The 20,682-nt window shown below is 49.4% G+C and overlaps 1 protein-coding gene across 3 annotated transcripts in view; it reads left to right on the forward strand.

Annotated features, from left to right (window-relative positions):
• Positions 1-673: 673 nt before the first annotated feature.
• AQP6 (aquaporin 6) overlaps positions 674-20,682 on the forward strand; it is a 150,676-nt gene continuing 130,667 nt past the window's right edge. The window contains exons 1-6 of one of the 3 annotated variants that reach the window (XR_014153322.1): positions 674-1,269; positions 2,030-2,188; positions 5,923-6,003; positions 6,880-7,141; positions 11,784-13,386; positions 19,865-20,067. Coding sequence is in view for 1 of the 3 variants with exons in the window: in XM_081849957.1 (XP_081706083.1) it covers positions 910-1,269; positions 2,030-2,188; positions 5,923-6,003; positions 6,880-7,080 (801 nt within the window). In the remaining 2 variants the exon portion in view is untranslated. Of the gene's footprint in view, positions 1,270-2,029; positions 2,189-5,922; positions 6,004-6,879; positions 9,796-11,783; positions 13,387-19,864; positions 20,190-20,682 lie in introns of those variants that run through there. The other 2 variants (XR_014153323.1, XM_081849957.1) reach the window with 2 other exon arrangements.

Raw genomic sequence — 20,682 nt, forward strand, 5'->3', positions numbered from 1 at the left:
GTGTGAGAGAGACAATGTTTGCTTTGTGATTGCTCTGTGCAGCTCTTAATGTTTTCATGGTTTTATATTCCTGTATACTAGCACAGTGATATTTTATGAGACAGCAGCATATAAATCGTTTTATAATTATAAGAAAAACATGTATGCTGAGGTGAGATTTGGAGACTTACTGGTTCTCATCAACATTCTCTCTCTCTCTCTCTCTCTCTCTCTCTCTCACACACACACACACACAAAATGATGCTCACACACAGACCTTTCTGTTTAGGCGAGTCTCTCAGCAATCTCCCCTGCTGTTCCCTCTCCAGGAAAAGCTTTCTTTTCTTTATTCCGCAAAAAATTATATCTGCAATAAAACCTCCCTGTGGTTTACAAGGAGAATGAATCATTTAAATTATCAATAAGCGGCAGCTGAAGACAGGGTGCTTAAAACATTAAGAAGTGGAACTGAAATCGATAATCAGCTGAAACGAAATTAAAACCCATGTGAACTTTTTAGCACGTCTGGATTGGCTTTCACCTGAACGGAAGGATTTTAAGGAGGTGCCGAGTTCAGAAGGTGCCTACTGGCTGTCAACAGGCAGGGAGTTTCCAAGTAGGCACTGCCACCCTAAAAGTTTGATTCCTTACGAGTACAGAATGATTATTATATGTGTTGTGTTGCCTCTCCCCATGTTTCCAAAGGAGGAGCCAGCAGCCCACAAATTTCCCAACATCTCCATCCCTTCAGGAATGTGGGCGGTGCCATACAGAGAGGTGGGAAAATAAAGGCTGCTGTGATATAAACCTGAAGTTTCCTGGTCCAGCCCAGTATGTTGCAAACACTCGCTTGTTTTCTTAGCATCAGGAAAGGAATCAAGAGGCGAGGCAGAATCCACACACAGAGCTGTCTTCCAACCTCTTTTCAGGATGTGGAGGGAACTGCGGGTGGTGGCTTTTTACCGGGCTGTCTTTGCAGAAATCCTGGCCACAGCCCTCTTTGTCTTCTTCGGCCTGGGCTCGGAGTTGAATTGGCCAGAGAAGCCCTCTGTCCTGCAGACTGCCATCACCTTCAACTTGGCCGCAGCCACCGCTGTCCAGATCGCCTGGCATGCCAGCGGATCCCACCTCAACCCAGCAGTGACCTTGGCCTTCCTGCTTGGCTCTCGCATATCGTTGGCGAGGGCAGCCTGCTATATACTTGGCCAGGTGGTCGGAGGCATTGTCGGAGCAGCTGTCCTTTACGAGGTGACTCCTGAGGACATCCGAGGAAGTTTAGGCACCAGTACGGTACGTCTGTCTCTGTTTCTGTCTTCTGAAGGTTTGCCGTCGTCGGGAAATGCGAGGATGAGGCAAGGCCTATCTAAAACAGCCAGTCTGTACCTGGGATGTTTCTGTTACTTTTTTAAAAAAATAATATTTCATTAGAAGAATGTCATTCATAAAAAGAGAAGAAAGGTGAGAAAAGGAAGGAAGGAAAAGAAAGAAAGAATATAGTTACATCATCATACCTTAATATACAGATGTGTGTATTTATGGTCCAGCTCTCACTTCCATACATCACTACGGGGAAAACCATAGCTTTAACTATACGGATCTTTGTCAGCAAGGTGATGTCTCTGCTTTTTAAGATGCTGTCTAGGTTTGTCATTGCTTTTCTCCCAAGAAGCAGGTGTCTTTTAATTTCGTGGCTGCTGTCACCATCTGCAGTGATCATGGAGCCCAAAAAAGTAAAATCTCTCACTGCCTCCATTTCTTTCCCTTCTATTTGCCAGGAGGTGATGGGACCAGTGGCCATGATCTTCGTTTTTTTTGATGTTGAGCTTCAGGCCATATTTTGCGCTCTCCTCTTTCACCCTCATTAAAACCTCATTAAAAGGTTCTTTAATTCCTCCTCACTTTCTGCCATCAATCTGCATATCTGAGGGTGTTGATATTTCTTCTGGCAATCTTAATTCCATAAGTCTAAAGAGATTGGCAGCTTTGGTGATGGTATAACGTACGTCCCCCAAAAGCTCTTTCACTATTTCCTCCTCCTCCTCCCCCCCAGGTGAGGGTCAACGTCTCATCCGGACAAGCTGTGTCCATCGAGCTCATTTTGACATTGCAGCTGGTTCTAAGCTATCTTGTGTCCACCGATAGCAGCCGAAACAAAGGTTCTCCAGCTATCATGATCGGTGTCTCTGTTGCCCTGGGACACTTAATTGGGGTAAGTGGAGGACCTGGGGCAGTTTAAAAACTACAGTGGATCTGATGAGCAAAGGAGGCAGTAGCTTTTGCTGATGACCAACTAATCTGTAGAATGCTGGAAGGAGATGCTCAAATTACGCAGAGCACTCCTGTCCAATGCAAAATAAAAATCAGAAGGGAAAGTTATATTTAACTAGGTGATCATTAAAGAGCTGAATGCTCTTTAGAAGCAAGGTGTTAGGTAAAGGTAAAGGGACCCCTGACCATTAGGTCCAGTCGTGGCCAACTCTGGGGTTGTGGCACTCATCTCGCTTTATTGGCTGAGGGAGCCGGCGTACAGCTTCCGGGTCATGTGGCCAGCAGGACTAAGCCACTTCTGGCAAACCAGAGCAGCGCACGGAAACGCCGTTTACCTTCCCGCTGGAGCGGTACCTATTTATCTACTTGCACTTTGATGTGCTTTCGAACTGCTAGGTTGGCAGGAGCAGGGACCGAGCAACGGGAGCTCACCCCGTCGCGGGGATTCGAACCGCCGACCTTCTGATCGGCAAGTCCTAGGCTCTGTGGTTTAACCCACAGCACCACCCAAGTTTAAATAGGAAATGTGTTAATTTTCTGACAAACCGCCCAGGTTTACTGGAGGGATTGGTTTATAAATTGCACACAGAGGCAGTGGTAAATGGCAATTTTGTTTTGTTGTTTCGCTTTATTGGGGGAATAGTGGCAGCAGGCAGGCCCAAGGCATCTCACCCCCACACCCATGGCGCCCCCGAGTGTCAGTAACAGTGGGCCCCAAAATCCTATGATCATTAGTATTATGGGCCTCCCTGACTGAGAACTTATAGACATACCGTATTTTTCGCTCTATAACACGCACCCGACCATAACACGCACATAGTTTTTAGAGAAGGATAACAAGAAAAAAAAATATTCTAAACGAAACAGTGGATGTATTATTTTTGTGGTTCATGCTGTGGCCACAGACATGTGATCCGACGGTGAGATGGGGGAACCCAATGCAACAATCTTGAGGATCCATGTGGATCCGTGCTTTGTAACCACGTTTTAAGTGGGGAGGGAAGGAAAAGCACTCAAAGGATAAGGAGCACACGTGGGGTGTGTGAAGAAGGATGCTGCTAATAATGCAGAAGAGGGGTATAAGAGGAGAAGGCTCCTCTCCTCTCCCACTTTGCTCCTTTAAAGAAAGCAGGCTCTGCTTCTCTCCCTCCTCCCAGCTCGCTGAAAAACTTTGCTGCTACAGTGGTGCCTCGCAAGACGAAATTAATTCATTCCGCAAGTATTTTCGTCTTGAGAGTTTTTCGTCTTGCGAAGCACGGTTTCCCATAGGAATGCATTGAAAATCAATCAATGCGTTCCTATGGAAACCGCCTTCAGACCAGGTCCGGGGACAGTCTGTCCCCTGACCCCTTCTGAAGGCTGGGGGTGGGGGGGGACAAGGGCTTTTCTTCCCGCCCCCAACATTTTAAAAAACCCCGGGACAGCGGAGTTTCTCCTGGGAAGGCAGGCAGGCAGGGGGGAGCAAAGACTTTTGCCCCCCGCCGGCCTTCAGAAGAGGTCCAGCGCTTCCCTGCTATCCCGGACTGCTTTTAAAATGCTGGCGGTGGGGAGCAAAGCCTTTCGGCCCCCACCGGCCTTCCTGGACCTCTTCTGAAGGCCGGAGGGGGGGGAAAGGCTTTGCTCCCCACCGCCAGCATTTAAAAGAGGTCCCCGGAGATTTCCCTCTGGGCTTTCTTCTTGCGAAGGAAGCCCATAGGGAAATTCGTCTTGCGAAGCGCCTCAAAAAACGGAAAACCCTTTCGTCTAGCGGGTTTTTCGTCTTGCGAGGCATTCGTCTTGCGGGGCACCACTGTATTTAGCCAGTTGAGTGAGGAGGAGAGAGGGACAGAGAGCCTGCTTGCTTTAAAGGAGCCAACCGGACAGGAGCCGCTTACACTCGTGTAAGCAGCTCCTCTCCTCTCCTGCTTTGCTCCTTTAAAGCAAGCAGGCTCTCTGTCCCTCTCTCCTCCCCATTCAGAGGCTCTTCTCCCGCTTTGCTGTTTCAAAGCGAGCCACGGAGGAGGGAAGGAAGGGGAACCATGGATCCTCTGCTCACGACTGCAGCAGATCCCCCCGCCATCCGTAGGCATTCGCTCCATAACACGCACAGACATTTCCCCTTACTTTCTAAGAGGAAAAAAAGTGAGTGTTATGGAGCAAAAAATACGGTAATCTAGATATGGGTGAACTCTCTAATGGGTGAGATGCTGGAGAGCACCTTACCCAAAGAGTGCAGAGAACACCACAGATTGCAGCGTGTGGATCTTCCAGACATGTGCAGAACTAATGTGAGCCCATTGGTTACAAGAGAGGGGAAGCATAGCAGCAATTCTGCCAGTAGCTAACCCACTCCATTCTCAGAAGTCAGTCACAAGGTGGGGAACCTACAGAGGGGTCTTCTGATCAGGGCTGGATTTAGTTTTGATGAGGCCCCAAGCTACTGAAGGTAATGGGGCCCTTTATATGTCCAGCTGTCCTTCGTCAACAACAAATTGTCGCTGGTTTTTGTGTTGAATATATGCTATATGGTAATTTATGGACCTAACAGGTATCTAAAGCCGTTTGCGCAGGTTGCCATGCAACCAGTCCATGCAGAATGTAGGCACCCTGTACAGTGGTACCTCTGGTTGCAAACGTGCGGGTTGCGATTCATCGCTTCTGCGCATGCACATGACACCATTTTGTGCATCTGCGCATGCGCGAGCGGAAAAACCCAGAAGTAACCCTTTCTGGTACTTCCGGGTCGCTGCGGGACGCAACCTGAAAACGCACAATCTGAAGCAAACGTAACATGAGGTATGACTGTATATAGAAAAGAGCAAACCAGTGATATTTTAGGGAGCGGGCTAGCAGGCGGAGCCCATTACTTACATCATAGGAGCCTACACAACACAAAACACTTCTGCTGTTAGTAGGTTTTATTTTATTTGTTTTTTATCTTATATTTTGGAAATGTACATCCAGGGTTTTTTCCCTTTACATTTTTGGGGGGCCCCAAGAAAGTGGGGCCCTAAGCTACAGCTTGTTTAGCTTGTACGTAAATCCGGCACTGCTTCTGATGACTCCAGTCCTAATGAGTAAGGGCTCATCCGGACTTCCTATTCTGCCACATTCCTAGGCTCAGGTCCAAGCTTTAAAGTGTTGTGTCCGGCGTTTTCCCTGTGAACACCCACTCTTTATCTCTGAATTGGAACAAATGGTAATCCGCGGGGAACCTGAACTACTGTTTGCTCCGATTTAGCATTAAAGAATGGATTTTCATGGGGGAAAGCGCGGGGGGGGGACGACAACACAAAAAGAAGCACACACCTGTGCCTAGAAAGCATAGGGCAAAACGTAATTGTGGATGAGCCCTGACTGTAGGTGACTTGTAGAAATCTGGATCCGGGGACCTGCTATAGCAGGGATGGGGAACCTGTGGCCCTTCAAGTTGTTTGTGAGAATCCAGCTCCCATCAGCCTCAGCCAGCATGGCCAGTGGTAAGGAGTGATGGGCACTTCAGTTCACCAATATCTGGAGGGCTGCAGGATCTCCACCCCTGAGCTCTTGGCATGTTTGTTTTCTCCAAAATTATTGCAGCTCGAAGTGGTACATCTGATGCCCTTCACTTAATGGAGATTCAGAGAAGGGGGGGGGAGGATGAACCCTGAAAAATATGCTTGTCCAGACACATCTCTTCCCATTTCTCCTTCCTAGCATTACTACACCACCTGTTCCATGAATCCAGCCAAATCCTTTGGCCGTTCAGTTGTAGTCGGGAATTTTACAAAGCAATGGGTAAGTCGCCTCCTTTCTGACCCTTTTGCCCCTGTTACCTTGAAGCCAGAAGGGAGTGGGGATTGTGTCCATGGGGTGGAGATTCAACCACCACCTGGGATGGCCCAAGGCCTAAAAGAGGCCCCGATTCTCCTCACAGAACCTATATAGGAGAGCCCATATGATATTGAACGACAGAATAATCTGGCCACAATAAGGAAATTTTATCCATGGTATGATTATTGTCCACCTAGTCATTTGACACTCCGGCACCCTATTTGCAAAATTTAACAATTCCAAAATACAGAGGTGCTTTCACTTTCGCAAGATTGTATATACAGTACTGCCTTTGGCTGTACTTGAGGGTCGATTTCAAAAAATTCCTCTGCAAAAACAGTTAAATGTATGGGATAAATGTGGCCTAATTTCCCTGGATCAGGGCCCCTTCCTTTCATTATGATTCTTTTCTACCTCTATGAAGTGGGAACAAGTGATGTTTTGGGTAAATGAACTGCAGCCTCCTCTAGCCTCCCATCAGCACAAACTTCAAATATATAAAAGGATGTCACATAGAGGAGGGAGAAAGGTTGTTTTCTGCTGCTCCAGAGAAGCGGATACGGAGCAATGGATCCAAACTACAAGAAAGAAGATTCCACCTAAACATTAGGAAGAACTTCCTGACAGTAAGAGCTGTTCGACAGTGGAATTTGCTGCCAAGGAGTGTGGTGGAGTCTCCTTCTTTGGAGGTCTTTAAGCAGAGGCTTGACAACCATATGTCAGGAGTGCTCTGATGGTGTTTCCTGCTTGGCAGGGGGTTGGACTCGATGGCCCTTGTGGTCTCTTCCAACTCTATGATTCTATAATTCTATGAACTGTTTCTTCTCTTTGTCCCTGCAGATATTCTGGGTGGGGCCACTGGCTGGTGCAGTCCTGGCCTTTGTGCTTTATTCCTTTGTCCTTCACCACGACCCAAAGACCTTTGCGGAACGACTGGCTATTCTCAGGGGCAGCTATGATGCAGAACCTTTGGAGAAGGAGAAAGACCAGCCGACAGACTCTGTATCTCTGCCCATGCCCAGCCTTGCACATAGACTCTAGACTCCTAGGAGCATGCCATGGAAGAACGTCGACGGCTCCTCCTGTTTTCAGGAAGGACTAAGTGAGAAACCACTCTTCTCTCTCTGGCCACGAGAGGGCTCCAAGTGCCTTTTCTCTCAAATCTGAAGTCAGATTGCATATGCACAGTGCCAAATTTGCAACGACTCTTTTTAGCAAGAGGAACGCCAGACAATAGGAATGGATCTGTGGTGTTGTATGGCCAGCAGGAGGCACTACATTAACATGCGTATGCAATGCAGGGGAAGGGCAGAGAGGAAGCCAGTTCAGAGGCCCATCACTTGCGGCGCCCAGTGACTGTGAACGCTGGCAGTTAAGGTAGCAATGATGGTGTTCTCAAGGTTTAAGTCTGCCGTCATCTATGCAAAACCAACTAGACCAGGCTTCCTCAACCTTGGCCCTCCAGATGGTTTTGGCCTACAACTCCCATGATCCCTAGCTAGCAGGACCAGTGGTCAGGGATGATGGGAATTGTCATCTCAAAACATCTGGAGGGCCGAGGTTGAAGAAGCCTGAACTAGACTGTGAGCAGTAGCGTCTCGACTCGCAGACTTTTCAAGTGTCCCAGGGACAGTCCCAGATTTACAGAAGCTAACCTGGTTTCTGATTTGATCCCAGAATGTCCCACTTTCCCTTAGGACAACCCTATTTGCATTGGAGAAACGTTGGAGGGGGTGCGACTTCCGATGGGGCCTCAGTTGATGAGGGTGGCGCTGTGGTCTAAACATCTGAGCCTCTTGGGCTTGCCGATCAGGAGGTTGGCGGTTTGAATCCCCACGACGGGGTGAGCTCCCGTTGCTCTGTCCCAGCTCCTGCCAACCTAGCAGTTTGAAAGCATGCCAGTGCAAGTAGATAAATAGGCACCACTGCGGCGGGAAGGCAAACAACGTTTCCATGCACTCTGGCTTCTGTCCCGGTGTTCCATTGTGCCAGAAGCAGTTTAGCTATGCTGGCCACATGACCCAGAAAGCTGTCTGTGGACAAACGCCAGCTCCCTTTGGCCTGAAAACGAGATGTGCTCCGCAACCCCATTGTCGCCTTTGACTGGACTTAACCGTCCAGGGGTCCTTTACCTTTATCTTTTACCTCTACCCATGCAGTCACCCACCATATAAAGCAGCACAGGTTGTACACGGCGCAAACTCATACATTCTACTGAGCGCACCAGTCTCTTTCCTTAGCTTACTGTCAAAGAAGCATCAGGGATGCTCTTAGCTATGGACGTTTATTTCCATCATTGGTAGCCCTTCGCACCTGCTGTCCTCTTCATGACTCCATGTATGCATTGCTATTCATGCTCAGCAGAGATCCATTTAAATTAATGGCCATGACTAACTAAGGTTTACTAATTTCAGTGGGCCTACCCTGGGAAAAACTTAGCTGGGTACAACCCTACATTTCCAAAGTACTTCCAGAAGGAGCGTCTCTTTACGGGATGCCATGACCTTATCGCAGCAGCAAATGGAGTGATTTCCTAGTCTGAGACCTTTACTGCTGGCAAGGGAGAAGGACAATGATCGAAGGAGGTTCTTCTGCATCTTTTGCTGTGCATAATATAGGCCAGTGAAGCCAAATATTCGGGGAAAGGAGGAGAATTAAAGCACCATATCACACAAAGAGACTTAATATGAAATTTAAAAAACGCAGTCTAAATTAGCTAGTTGCATGTTATATACTTAAGCAAAGGCAATGAAGTATAGGTGGGTTCCCACGAGGCAAGACACAGTGATAACAGCAAGAACCTTTATTTAACTAACAGAACTGGGCAACAGGGGCAAAGCAACTGCTTATATACATTTCTGAAGGCCTGGGCCACTCCCACTCCCAACATGATTGGCTGGCTAAACTTCCAAGCTGCGAATCATAACTCAAGAGTTTAAGGGCCAAAGGCAGAGGCCCAAATCCCGAATTGTTCTGTGATTGAATATCATGTATCGAATCAGAACACAGGGCTCAGAATCCTTAGTCCAGACTCAAGCTCAGGCAAACACAGACCACTGAATACATAACAGGTGGGTTTCAGAGCACACACAGAGTTTCTCACAGAAAGTATGGTCTGACTGAGTACCTTTTCAGAATCCTGGTTAGTTGATTTCAGGAGATCGAAACCTGAGAGTGAAGCCTCTCATTTTTATAGGAAATCTGAGAAGTAATACAAAAAGGGTCCTTTACAGAAGTAGACTATTGTTTTGTTGGTGAGTTATGCTCAGTCTCTGATGGTCTCTGTGGCCAATCAGAACTTTATTTAGAAGCTAGATCAACCACCTTATAAACCCTGCACTTAAAAGGGCTAGCCAGTTCTCACTAGAATCAATGTAAAAAGGGGGAGGTAGATTAACTTGAGGGTGTTTGCTGGGGAATAAAAACAAAACAAACAGGATGTCTGTCTGCTGCAGACTTCCAGAGAACCGGCCTGATTGGAGATCTTTTAGGGGACACTGCTGATCTTTATAGGAATATAGGATTTGTCATTCTGCCTTCCACCCAGTGAGGAAATAAAAGTGCTGTAATTAGTGTTGTATTTGTCCATTGTCCCTCCAGAATAATAATAATACAGTAATAATAATATATTATTTATACCCCACCCATCTGGCTGAGTTTCCCCAGCCACTCTGGGCGGCTTCCAATCAAGTGTTAAAAACAATACAGCGTTAAATATTAAAAACTTCTCTAAACAGCGCTGCCTTCAGATGTCTTTTAAAAAGAAGATAGTTGCTTATTTCCTTCACATCTGAAGGGAGGGCGTTCCACAGGGCGGGCACCACTACCGAGAAGGCCCTCTGTCTGGTTCCCTGTAACTTGGCTTCTCGCAATGAGGGAACTGCCAGAAGGCCCTCGGCGCTGGATTTCAGTGTCCGGGCTGAACGATGGGGGTGGAGACGCTCCTTCAGGTATACAGGACCGAGGCCGTGTAGGGCTTTAAAGGTCAGCACCAACATTTTGAATTGTGCTCAGAAACGTACTGGGTGCCAATGCAGATCTCTCAGGACCGGTGTTATGTGGTCCCGGCGGCCACTCCCAGTCACCAGTCTAGCTGCTGCATTCTGGATTAATTGCAGTTTCCGGGTCACCTTCAAAGGTAGCCCCAAGTAGAGCGCATTGCAGTAGTCCAAGCGGGAGATAACTAGAGCATGCACCACTCTGGCAAGACAGTCCACAGGCAGGTGATCCAGACTCTGCTGATAGAGACCTCAAAGGTTGGGGATGATGTTTCCCTCCAAACACAGCACACAGAAATGCAGTTCCTCCCCAACTTCTGTGCACCCAGATATCCCTGCAAGATGCTGGCAAACCCTCCATGTTATGATGGCCACCTTATTTCCATCTGTTTGCTTACAGCCGTTTCCTGATACACATAAAGGAGCAGGCAAAGCTTTTAATGGCACAGTGATAAGTGCTGGGAGAGACACTTCACTATCTTAATTTCTGTGTGTCAGGAAACTGCTAAAAACGCAGGAGTTGTGCCTGTGTTGTTAACCTTGTGGCATTCATCTCCTGCCAATCGCGGTGATGGGTGTTGTTATGTACTGAATTGAATAGGATCCAAACTGCAGCAGTCTGATTGGTCCTAGAACAATAGGATCCAAATTGCAGCAGTCTGATTGGTCCTAGAACAATAGGATTCAGAATGCAGCAGTCTGATTGGTCCTAGAATAATGCAGCAGTATGATTGGTTGGCAGGAAGCACCCAATCATGCTCCAGATATAAGTGAATCCACAACCTGATTGGCTTACAGTAGAATTCCAGAATTAGCCAATCATGTGCAGCCCATTGTGTAAATACTGTAATGTATATAAAGCAGATACTTTGAGGGGACTTTCATTCATTCCTCCTCACCACTATGAGCTGAATAAAGAGCATGAAATCACTTTGCGACTCTGAGTATATTTCAGGTGTTTTGCTAGAACTCAGGACTTTAAGACATTTAGAAGATGGGATCTCAAGACAATGTTGCTGTTTACATAACAGCAAGACTCACAGCCATTGGGCATTTCAGTTCCTGTTTAATTCCTCCTCACATTCTTTAATTCCTCCTCACTTTCTGCCATCAAGGTTGTGTCATCTGCATATCTGAGGTTGTTGATATTTCTTCCGGCAATCTTTATTCTAGCTAGGGATTCATCCAGCCCAGCTTTTCGCATGATGAATTCTGCATATAAGTTAAATAAGCAGGTATTATGCAAGGTGTGGTAAAAATGGAGAAAGTGGTTTTCCCTTTGCCTCTTGTAATACTAGAATCAACCCCGCCAATTGGCGGGGTATAAATGATAATATTATTATTATTACTATTAGGTTCCACATGGACAGTGATACTGGAGACAATACAGCCATCATGACTACTAGGGTTAACTTCCATGAACTGGTCTTATTCTCTTTGAAAAACATCCAAGTTGGTTCTCTTCACGGCATCTTGCAGCAGTAAATTCAGCTATACAGCTGCAAAAGTACCGTGTTTAGTGTGTTTTAAGTGCATTATACAAATCTGACACTAGATGGCAAGCTTATGGCAAATTCAATATATTTTTTAAAACATTTTTTTTTAAAGCATTTTCACACTTTTTTATATGCGTCTGGATTCCACCTTAGTTTAACTGGCCAATGTGTGTGAAGAAGTATGTTATTTTGTTTATTATAAAGGGGCTTCATAGCAACTGTATAATAATTTTATTATTTGTATCCCCAGCTGCCCTGGGCTGCTCCATGTTCTTTTCACCACCTGGATATAACAGAGAAAATATGGTTAGAAAAGGATACTGGCTCCTTTACCAAAAAGAGAAATCATTCATCTTGATATGATTCAGAGCAGTTTGGAAGAATAAAGACAGCCCTTCCTAAAATCCATATAATCGATGTCAATAAGGGGAAGCATGTTCGCTTTTGAGGCCGACCGAATGCCAGCCTTCATTTCACGATCCACTTACAATCTCTCGCCCCCCGCTTTGTAGATTTCTCTTTTCTTACAAGGCCAGAGTCCTGTTGAGACAGCTTTTGCATGGAATTGAAATTTCATTTGCCCTATTGACAGCAGGAACAGTCCGGGGGCACGAGGACGTTCCGACTGCAGACAATTTATCTCTGGCTGCAAATTCACCCGCTGTCTTCCCAGCTTAGTTCATGTTACAAAAATGACAGCCCATTTCTTTGGAATGATTAAGAAAATGGACTTTTTTGTCAAGTGGCTTGCACCTCTGCCCTCCCTCCAGCGGCACGTTCCTACAAATTCCTTATGCTGTGCCATTGCAAGGAAAAATTATTTTTGCTGTTAGTCCGGTTGGTCCAGCTGGGAAGCGTTTTTGCAAAATTATATCTCTTCTGTGTACTGGCTGTAACCACTCCCAGTCCATGCCTTTGTTTTGTTTCTGTTGATGCTCCAATGCCAGATACCCTGGGGGGCAGTGTGGTGTAGTGGTTGAGAGCGGTAGACTCGTAATCTGGTGAACCGGGTTCGCTTCCCTGCTCCTCCACATGCAGCTGATGGGTGACCTTGGGCTAGTCACACTTCTCTGAAGTCTCTCAGTCCCACTCACCTCACAGAGTGTTTGTTGTGGGGGAGGAAGGGAAAGGAGAATGCTAGCCGCTTTGAGACTCCTTCGGGTAGTGATAAAGTGGGATATCAAATCCAAACTCTTCTTCTTCACACAGTCTCTAGAAGCCAACTGAAGTCCTCACACATTCTTGCTGCCAGTCCAGGCCTGCTTTTCCCAATGTGGTACCCTCCAGGTGTCTTTTTTGTAAAAAAAAGACTACAACTCCCATCATCCCTGGCATTCCGCCGCCTTGGCTGTGGCTGATGGGAGTTGTAGTCCAAAACATCGGTGGGGGGGGCACCAGGCTGGGGAAGGCTGCTCCAAGGTGCTGGAGAGACTGAGATTGAGTAAGTGGAAGGCCCTGTCCTCTGCATGAGGAAACAGGGCTTGAAGGCAATTCTCTGCTGGCTCGACTGCATAGAATTGTGGCGTTGAAAGGGACCACGAGGGTCATCTAGTCCAACCCCCTGCAGTAATCTTTTGCTCAAGGTGGGACTCAAACCCACGACCCTGAGATTAAGAATCTCATGCTCTACCGGGTCTGATTTGCATTAGGGCCGGATTTAGCTTTGATGAGGCCCTAAGCTACTGAAGGTAATGGGGCCCTTTATATGTCCAGCTGTCCTTTGTCAACAACCAATTGTCGCTGTTTTTTGTGTTGAATATATGCTACATGGTAATTTATGGACCTAATAGGTATCCTAATTCATAATGGGATCAAAATAAATAAATTATGTATTCCATGAAATCAATTGGTAGGTGTCAGAGCCACCCTGGGTCCCAGCTCACAAGAGACCAAAGTCCAGTCCAAGCTATATACAAAAGGTTTTATTGAAGATCATTGTCGTCATTACATCCAAACTCCGTGGCTCCGCATCTGTTACCCTTAGATGTTAGAAGTCCCCTCTGAGTCCGTCCCTCCCCTGCACCAATTTAAGAGGCTTGTACTGCTCCACCTTTTCCTCTCTTTCCTTTTCCGCAGGGTCTTCCTGCCCCCCTGTCTTCCCTCTTTCCGGGACTCCCCAGAGGCTGAGTCTTCTCCCGCCTGCTCCCCCCTCCTTCGTGCTTTGGCACCAGGCTCCTCCTCAGAGCTCTCCTCATTTCCGCGCGCCTCTATATTTGAACTTGGCGCGCGTACGTTGCCTCTGACCTTCCTTTCTACAGTTACGCTGCTCCCGGTACTACACTCCTCCCTTTCAGGCAGGACGTCTTGCTCCGAACTCCTCCCCCTTCCTCCTTCCTGTCCTGCTCTTTCTGACACACTGGCAACTCCCCCCCCCTCCACTCCTTTCCGACGGGGGAGCTGGTCCCGCTTTGCCACTCCCACTGGGGATTCCCTCTTCGTTCCCCTCTTTCTGACTGCTTCCCTCTCTATTGCCCCTTGGCCTGACCAGGGGGGCTCCCTTCTGGGAATCCTCTGATTCGCTAGACGGACTTTGGGACAACCTCGGCTCGTTGTCGTCCTCTTCCTCCTCGCCCTCGCTCTCTGTCTCCTCTCTCCCTAAAACCCTGACATCCATCCCCCCCTCGAAGCCCCCCCTTCCCCCCTTCCGCTCATCGGGTGCAGGTTGTGGAAGCTGCCGCTCTTCGGAGGCGGACGCAGGATACAGATTCTGCACCTCCATCTCCTCTGTTTGCAGTTCGTTGTACGAGTGTTCGAATTCGGGTTCTTGACCCAAGGTGTTCTCTTCTCCCTCCTCCATTGGTACCTGGTCCGGTGCTGCCTGCCAAGGTCCCGTCAGCCATTTCCTGCGCCAGTCCTCCTCTGGTTGCTCGTCCCACCAATAAGAGGGTTCTGTGTCCACCCCCGAACACGATCCCCTGGGCGAGTTGGAGTCCGGCGACCTTTCTTCGGCTGAAGAAAAGCCGTGGAAAGTGCTGCCTGAACATGTGGGCGTAAAGAGCCAGTCATCAAAGTACTCGGCTGGCATGGGTCTATGAGGGAAAAGGGCATGGAACTCGTCTTTTAAAAGAGGTTCGTCTAAGGCATAGCCCGGCACCCAACCATTGGTACTGACTGGGGCACCCTCTCTGACTAGAAAATATTCTACTCCCTCTTGCCCCCATCTCGAGTCCAGGATCTCTGTGACCTCGTTGAGTGGTTCGGCCCTAGGCGCCCTCTCCCTCTCCTGTGACTTAGTGTGTTGTTGCGTGACTGTGTCAGACTCCTGAAACCTGTGCGGTGCCTTGTAGGGAGTGAGCACCGATCTATGAAAGACCGGGTGCACTCTGGAACCTTCGGGGAGGGCTAGTCGAAAGGCTACAGGGTTGATTTTAGCCTCCACCTGGTACGGCCCTAACTGCCTGTGCCCCAGCTTCTTCTTGGCCAACGACTTGGCTGGCATCGCTTGGGCCGCTAACCACACCCAGTCCCCCACCTGGATCTCCTCTCCCTCTCTCCTGTTTTTGTCAGCCTGCACCTTATATGCTTGCTTGGCCAGCTCTAAATGTCTCCGCAACTCTTCGTGCACCTCCTGCAGCTCCGCTGCAAACTGGTCGGCTCCTTGCGGCACCCCCTCTCCCGGTGCCACGAACCCCGGGAAGGTTCTGGGATGACGACCATTGTTCGCGAAAAACGGCGTCACCCCCGTGGACGCGTGCTTCGTGTTGTTATAGGCAAACTCTGCCATCGGCAGGTAGTCCACCCAAACTGCTGGTCGCTGGTTGGCGTAACATCTCAGGTACTGCTGCATGATCGCGTTGACCCTCTCAGCTTGGCCGTTGGTTTGTGGGTGTCTCGCCGACGTGAGGTTGATCTTGACGTTCAGGATACCTAAAAGCTTCTGCCAAAAATTGGAAACAAACTGGCGCCCCCTGTCGGACAGGATGGACTGCGGCAGCCCATGCACCTTGAACACGTGATCGATGAAGAGTTTGGCAGTCTGTTCCGCCGTCGCCACCTTTGCGCATGGAATGAAGTGCGCCATCTTGGTGAACAGGTCCACAACCACCAGTACCGCCGTCTTCCCCCTGGAGCTGGGCAGGTCAGTAACGAAGTCCAGAGCTACCCTCTCCCACGGTTGCTGTGGCGTTTCCAGCGGTTCCAACAGCCCCGCTGGCTTCTGGTGTACTGGCTTGAACCTCTGACAAGTGTCACACCTGGCGACGTAATCCGCTACCTCTCCACGCATCCGGGGCCACCAAAAGTCTCTTGCCACCAGTTCTATTGTCTTCTCCTTACCGAAGTGGCCCGCACTGGGGGCGTCGTGCAACTGCTGCAGAACCTTTGCGCGAAGCTCGTCGCTTGGCACGTAGAGGGCACCTTTGCGAGTTAGCAGCCCGTCGCGTAGTTGGAACTCTTCGCCACTCTGCACACCTCTGCGCAATTCCTCCATCTTGGACTGTGCGAACTGATCCACTTGCAACGCGCGTCGCACCGCGTCCAGATCTACTGTGGCGGCAGCGCACGACCACGCCTGCGGTGCGAAAATGTGCTTGGCTGCTACAGGCGCCGCTTCATCGAGATATTGCGGTTTCCTGGATAGCGCATCGGCTATAACGTTGGAATCTCCTGGGACGTACTCTATCCTGAAGTCGAAATCCGCGAAGAACTCTGCCCAGCGCATGTGTCGTTGGCTCTGGAGTTTCGCCGTGCGCCAATACTCTAAGTTCTTGTGATCCGTGCGGACCTGCACTGTGTGCTTGGCTCCAATGAGGAAATGTCGCCACGCTTTGAACGCTGCGTGAATGGCTAACAGCTCCCTGTCCCATATGGTGTAGTTTTGCTCCGCTTTGCTGAGCTTTCTGGAGTAAAAGGCACCGGGTCTCCAGTTTCCATGTGGATCTTCTTGCAGGAGTACGGCTCCAACCGCTCTGTCTGACGCGTCGGTCTCTAGTCGTATGGGCTTGCCTGGATTCACGTGCAGCAGCTGCTCCTCGGAGGCGAAAAGGCTTTTAAGCTTCTGAAAAGAGCGCTCCGCCTGTTCCGTCCACACGAACCTCTTTTTCTTGGAACTGAGAGCGTCCGTGATCGCTGCCGTCTCCTTTGCAAAACCTCTGATGAATTTGCGGTAGAAGTTGGCGAAGCCGATGAATCTTTGGACTTCCTTCCGATTGCGAGGGCTCTTCCAGTCCAACACCGCGCGGACCTTGGCGCTGTCCATGGCCAGCCCCTTGTCGGACAGCTTGTAGCCTAGGAAATCCACGTCCGTCACATCAAACTGGCACTTCTCTAACTTGGCGTAGAGCTTGTTCTCCCGTAGTCTCTGCAGGACTTCCTTTACGTCCTTCTCATGGGCCTCCTCCGTTTCCGAAAAGATCAGGATGTCGTCGAGGAAACACACGCATTTCTTGTAGAGAAGTCCCGCTAGCACGTGATGCATAAATGCTTGGAAGACGTGAGATCCATTTTGGAGACCAAATGGCATAACTCTGTATTCGTACGTGCCCAGAGGCGTGAACATGGCCGTCTTCCACTCATCGCCCTCCCGGATGCGTATGAGGTTATACGCTCCACGCAGATCCAATTTGGTGAAGATCTTCCCCTTCCTTACGGTTGCCAGGAGATCATCTATCTTGGGCATGGGGAAGGCCTTGGGCTTGGTCTTACTGTTTATGAATCGATAGTCCACAATGAGTCTTTTTTGGGGCGTGTCCTTTTTCTTTACAAAGAAAACAGGACTGCCCCCCACCGCTTTCGATTCTCGGATGAATCCGCGCTTCAAATTGTGCTCTATGAACTCCCTGAGTTCTTGCATCTCGTCCTCAGACATGGAATACAGCTTTGCAGTCGGCAACTGCGCCCCTGGCACCAGGTCGATGGCACAATCATAAGGCCTGTGGGGCGGCAACTGGTCAGCTTCCTTCTCGCAGAAAACCTCCAGGAACCCCTCGTACTTGCGGGGTACTGCCTGCACCATGCCAAGTTGCAACTGCTGCTCAGCTCCCTCCTCCTGGCTGGACTGGATGCAATGTTGAGCACAGTACGATGAGCAAAAGGTGATCTGCCGTTGGTACCACGCTACAGCAGGACTGTGTCTCTCCAGCCAACTCATGCCTAATACTATAGGCGTGTCTGAAAGGCGGGTGACATTGAAGCTGATGACTTCTCGATGATTTCCAATCCTCATCACCATGGGAGGCGTCTGTTGCACAACTTGTCCTCCTAGCAATTTCCTGCCATCCACCGTGACTACGTTCAGAGGTGTTGTCGCTGGCAGAAGCGCTATGCGATGCTGCTTGACAAAGTGCGTCCCCACAAAATCTGCGTTGCTCCCAGAATCAATCGTGATGGGGACTTCCAGGGTGGTCCCATTCGGCAACTGAAGTGTTGCAGTGAGCTGCACCGCTGGCTTGGGTGGTAAAGGGTCTGTGCGTTGCAAAAGCGCTGGGGACTGCTCTACAGATTCGCCTGGCTGAGCCCCAGCAGCTCTGCTTCCAGCCAGGCACTGTCGTTTCCCTGAGGTTGCTCTGCTTGCATCATTTCTGCTGCAACAGTTGCTAAAGCTGCAGTGTGTTTCTGCAGCCTCTGGGGACACTCTTTCGCCATGTGCTGTGCACTGTCGCAAATGTAACACTTCCTGGTCCCTCTAGGAGGCTTTGCCTTCACTGCACCGGAAGCTGGGGCTCTGGCTGTTGCTTGAGCCTTAGCACCACCAAGTTCCATGGGCTCCTCCCCCTGCCTTCCCAGCGGCGAAGGATGTGACTGACTGAACTCCCTGGGGACGAAAGAAGACGTCCTCGCTGGTGGACGCACCTGACGTTCTTCCTCAGTGTGCCAAGGACGTCCCTCGTGCCGTATCCCAATCGCCAAAGCCCTCTGCACAAGCTCCTCCAGGGTCTGGGGTCTGTCTCCCCTGGCAAGTTCATCCTTAATGGGACCGCTGAGCCCCTCCCAGAACAAATCCCTCACAGGTGCACAATCCTTCTCCCAGCTTAGCGCAGTCAGTAAAGCAAAAAATCTAGAATGGTACTGACGCACAGTGGCTTTGCCTTGCCGCAATCCAAAAATTTCCCTGCGTGCAAGATCCACATCTACAGTTGACTGGAAGCAGGCATCCATCGCTTTAATGAATTCATCTGCATCGCGGCGGGCAGGGCCATCTTCACGCCACAAATTGCGCAACCAGTCTCTGGCCGGCCCATGCAAGTGAGAAACAATAAACCCCACTTTTTCCTCCTCATCTTTAAAGTCATGACGAAGCAAGTGCAATGCATACAAAACGTCTGCTCTGAAACTGGGGTAGTGCTTCAGGTTCCCATCGAAGTGGGTGACTAGGCTGCCCCCCCTCCGTCCAAGTCCAATCCCCTCTGATCTGGACCCTGGGAACCCTTCCCTGCTTGCACGTTCCCACCTTGTTTGCAGGTCCTGGCAGCGCTTCTCCATTTCGTCATGCTTCTTCTGAGACGCAAGGACTGCAGCAGTGAGTTCGGAAACTGTAGTTCGCAGCGCTGTCAACTGCTCCTCCGCACTCATGGCTGTCACCGTTCGTGAGCTTTGCAAAAAAAAAAAAATTTTGCGTTCTTTGGAGGGGACTTTCTGTCAGAGCCACCCTGGGTCCCAGCTCACAAGAGACCAAAGTCCAGTCCAAGCTATATACAAAAGGTTTTATTGAAGATCATTGTCGTCATTACATCCAAACTCCGTGGCTCCGCATCTGTTACCCTTAGATGTTAGAAGTCCCCTCTGAGTCCGTCCCTCCCCTGCACCAATTTAAGAGGCTTGTACTGCTCCACCTTTTCCTCTCTTTCCTTTTCCGCAGGGTCTTCCTGCCCCCCTGTCTTCCCTCTTTCCGGGACTCCCCAGAGGCTGAGTCTTCTCCCGCCTGCTCCCCCCTCCTTCGTGCTTTGGCACCAGGCTCCTCCTCAGAGCTCTCCTCATTTCCGCGCGCCTCTATATTTGAACTTGGCGCGCGTACGTTGCCTCTGACCTTCCTTTCTACAGTTACGCTGCTCTCGGTACTACACTCCTCCCTTTCAGGCAGGACGTCTTGCTCCGAACTCCTCCCCCTTCCTCCTTCCTGTCCTGCTCTTTCTGACACACTGACAACTCCCCCCCCTGCACTCCTTTCCGACGGGGGAGCTGGTCCCGCTTTGCCACTCCCACTGGGGATTCCCTCTTCGTTCCCCTCTTTCTGACTGCTTCCCTCTCTATTGCCCCTTGGCCTGACCAGGGGGGCTCCCTTCTGGGAATCCTCTGATTCGCTAGACGGACTTTGGGACAACCTCGGCTCGTTGTCGTCCTCTTCCTCCTCGCCCTCGCTCTCTGTCTCCTCTCTCCCTAAAACCCTGACAGTAGGCATAAGACTCATCCCCTTAGTCTATGCTGCCTGGTCATCAGTCTACAAGCACTTTTTAATATTAGATAACAGGTACAACATGGCCGACATTCAACTGCGCTGTACTGCAGTCTGCAGCTGCATGCTACATGTTGCCATGCAACCGGTCCATGCAGAATGTAGGCACCCTATACAGTGTTACCTCGGGTTACATACGCTTCAGGTTACAGACTCCGCTAACCCAGAAATAGTGCTTCAGGTTAAGAACTTTGCTTCAGGATGAGAACAGAAATCGTGCTCCGGTGGCGCGGCAGCAGCAGCAGCAGGAGGCCCCATTAGCTAAAGTGGTGCTTCAGGTTAAGTTTCAGGTGCAGTTTCAGGTTAAGTACGGACCTCCGGAACGAATTAAGTACTTAACCCGAGGTACCACTGTATATAGAAATGAGCAAACCAGTGATATTTTAGGGAGCAGGCTAGCACTACTTACAGTACATCATAGGAGCTGAAACAACACAAAACACTGTTGCTGTATGTAGATATTATTTTATTTGATTTTTTATCTTATATTTTGGAAATGTACATCCAGTGTTTTTTTCTTTTAGTTTTTTGCCCCCCCCCCCCAAGAGAGTGGAGCCCTAAGCTATAGCTTGTTTCGCTTATACGTAAATCCGGCACTGCCCGGGCTTGTTGTGTGGTGGCCAGATTGATGCTGCTGCTTTTTCTCCATTTATTATTACTGCTTTATTGTTATTACTGCTATTTAACATTTAGTTTAGCCCTAGCAGTGTGCTAGGCGCTGAACAGAAGTAGCAGAGTCTCTGCCTCCAAAGCGCTTACA

Source organism: Podarcis erhardii, assembly GCF_964252035.2.
Source record: "Podarcis erhardii genome assembly, chromosome: 2".
Classification (NCBI taxonomy): domain Eukaryota; kingdom Metazoa; phylum Chordata; class Lepidosauria; order Squamata; family Lacertidae; genus Podarcis; species Podarcis erhardii.